The sequence below is a fragment of the Poecilia reticulata genome, linkage group LG17 (genome assembly GCF_000633615.1).
Source record: "Poecilia reticulata strain Guanapo linkage group LG17, Guppy_female_1.0+MT, whole genome shotgun sequence".
NCBI lineage: Eukaryota > Metazoa > Chordata > Actinopteri > Cyprinodontiformes > Poeciliidae > Poecilia > Poecilia reticulata.
Window position 1 is genome coordinate 810,638 of NC_024347.1, and position 2,315 is coordinate 812,952.

General features: G+C 38.1%; 1 protein-coding gene across 1 annotated transcript in view; it reads right to left on the bottom strand.

Moving 5' to 3' along the window:
* Positions 1 to 2,315, bottom strand: part of LOC103479184 (serine/threonine-protein kinase OSR1-like) — a 16,065-nt gene that overhangs the window by 9,441 nt on the left and 4,309 nt on the right. The window contains exons 2-4 of the mRNA XM_017309854.1: positions 2,192 to 2,304; positions 315 to 423; positions 2 to 34 (exon numbers count right to left, since the gene is read on the bottom strand). Of these exons, the coding sequence (XP_017165343.1) occupies positions 2 to 34; positions 315 to 423; positions 2,192 to 2,304 (255 nt within the window). The remainder of the gene's footprint in view (position 1; positions 35 to 314; positions 424 to 2,191; positions 2,305 to 2,315) is intronic.

The following is a 2,315-nucleotide window of genomic DNA, read 5'->3' on the forward strand; positions in this document are numbered from 1 at the left end:
GAGATGATGTGCTTGATGATGTCCAACACGGAGCCTGGAAGAAAGGCAGAGGCTTGTCACGAGACGCGCCGGCCGTTCTGTGACCTGCTAAGCCTCTGGAAGAGTGCAACTCACAGAAAACCTCCTGTTAGAAAATGAGGCGACACTTTTATTGTTTGTTCCCGACTAGATTGGTCAACTATTGGAAMATTTTGGCAGYTAAGAGCAGCTGGAGTCTGGCCAACAATCTATCCTTTCGTCAAGCTTTGTGGTAAGACGAAAACCTGATCTGACAAAGCAAATAAGGGTAAATAAAGTTGGCCAGGACTACTTACCACCACTGAGCAGCTTCATCACCAGCCACAGTTCATCTTTCACCACAAAGGAGGTATAATAAGACACAATGTTTGGATGGTGGCACTGGCTCATAGCCTGAATCTCTTTCTGCACAAACGGGGAAAAGAAAAAAAAGCATGAAAAGCTCAACCGTTAGACTAAGCCAGGATTCAGTCCAMGTCTGTATATAAGAGTTTAATCTCCCTGTTAAAACAGCCAAGACGTAAAACAGGTGTACACGCTTTAAATCAGGTCTGGACAAGAAAAATAACTGACTACGTTTGGTTTGATCATCACAGAGTCACAAGATAGGATTCTTTTTTCTTTTTTTAAATAGAGAGGGCAGACAAATGTTTATTCAGGACTCTGGAAATGTCAGAACATCTAGTTAGATTAGGCTGAAGCACAACAAAAGCACCATCGTAACAATGTTCACATCAGATAGCACAGATGTTGATGATGCAATGTGTGACAACCAGCAAAAGGCAATGATTCAAAGAGAGCAAAGTAGTATCTGATGATCTACTGTAACATTTTGCTGCAAGTAAAAGTAAAGTATCCTGAAACAGTTTCGTAGATGATTTGATATCTCCAATTGTTGTGTTGCTTTTAATAAGCAATAATAGCTGCCACAGTTTTGCATAGTTGCGATTAAGCACCTTGACCTTTGAGGCTCTTGTTTCACCGGATTAAACAAACGCTGACATTCCACCCACAGTGATTATTTCGCTGCTGAATTCCAAGACTAATAGGTGGCTTATTATGTCCAGTCATACATTGCAGAGCATAAATGTGTCAAACCTATTTCTGTTGGTAAATTAGGAAAATGGGTGGCGGGGGGGGATTTGCAACTTTTTAAAAATTGTGACCAAGTGCAAAAAAGAAACTCTTCTTCAATCTCTGCTAAAACAAGTTTTATCTGATTTAGATATTTTTTCTTACAGAAAAGTAAGAATTTAAAGACAACAGCGAAATACTTTCTCTCCTGCTATGATGGTCATTATTTATAATACGAACAGGGCAACGACAGGCCGYTGTGTGAGAGAACGGTCACTCAAAAACAGAGTTATTGCACTATTTAACAATAAAAATTTAGTGAGGAGTTCCCATTATAAACCATTATTTTAGAAACTTACATTAGCACAGTTAGCATTACTAAAACAATTGCCTATATTTCCAAACAGGACATGTTTCACAAGAATAAAGCAGAGTAACTATGCATTAATAGTCAGCCTTTCTGTTACCTGCTGAAAGTCTTGCTCTCTCTCACTCTTACACAGCCCGACTGAACCACAGACATCACGTATTTTAGACAAGAATTGTACGGTTTTCTTTGAAAAAAGGTTCTTGTATTTTAGTTCTTCCACTGATATCCTGTTTAAACACTTAAATGATACTAAAAATAACTAACCTTGAGACATCTACATTCAGCGACAGCATCCAAAGTTAGGATTGTTGCTCTTACATATCTCAGCTTTCACCAAGTTTCATTAATCTAACATTCAACACTTTTTAGAACTTTTGTATAATGTATATTTTTTTATAACATGTTACACAACTCTTGATGTTCTACTGACAGGTTACTAAACTTCAGCACCTTAGTAAACTTTTTCGTAGTTAGCAGAAAATCAGGCGTAGTGTATCAGTAATAGACTGGAAATAAACTGATCTGGGGCAAACAAGTCAAAAGTTTCTGTGCACTTTTATTTGTAGGTTCTAACACGTTTATCTGGTATACAAATATGTATAAAACTTTGTTTCAGTATCTGAAGTWACATTAAAGTGTAGTGTAAAGTATAATAAAATCTTTCTTTACTTGATATAATACACTTGCAGGACTACAAACACAATCCCATTGCTTTCGAAGGTGTCTTACCAGGAGCTCATCCATGCTAGTTTGACACTTTTCCAGGTTGATGCGTTTGATGGCCACCTTCTCCTTTCTTGGCTTGCAGTATGCTGCCTGAACAACTGCAGTGGCTCCACTCCCTGACGAGATC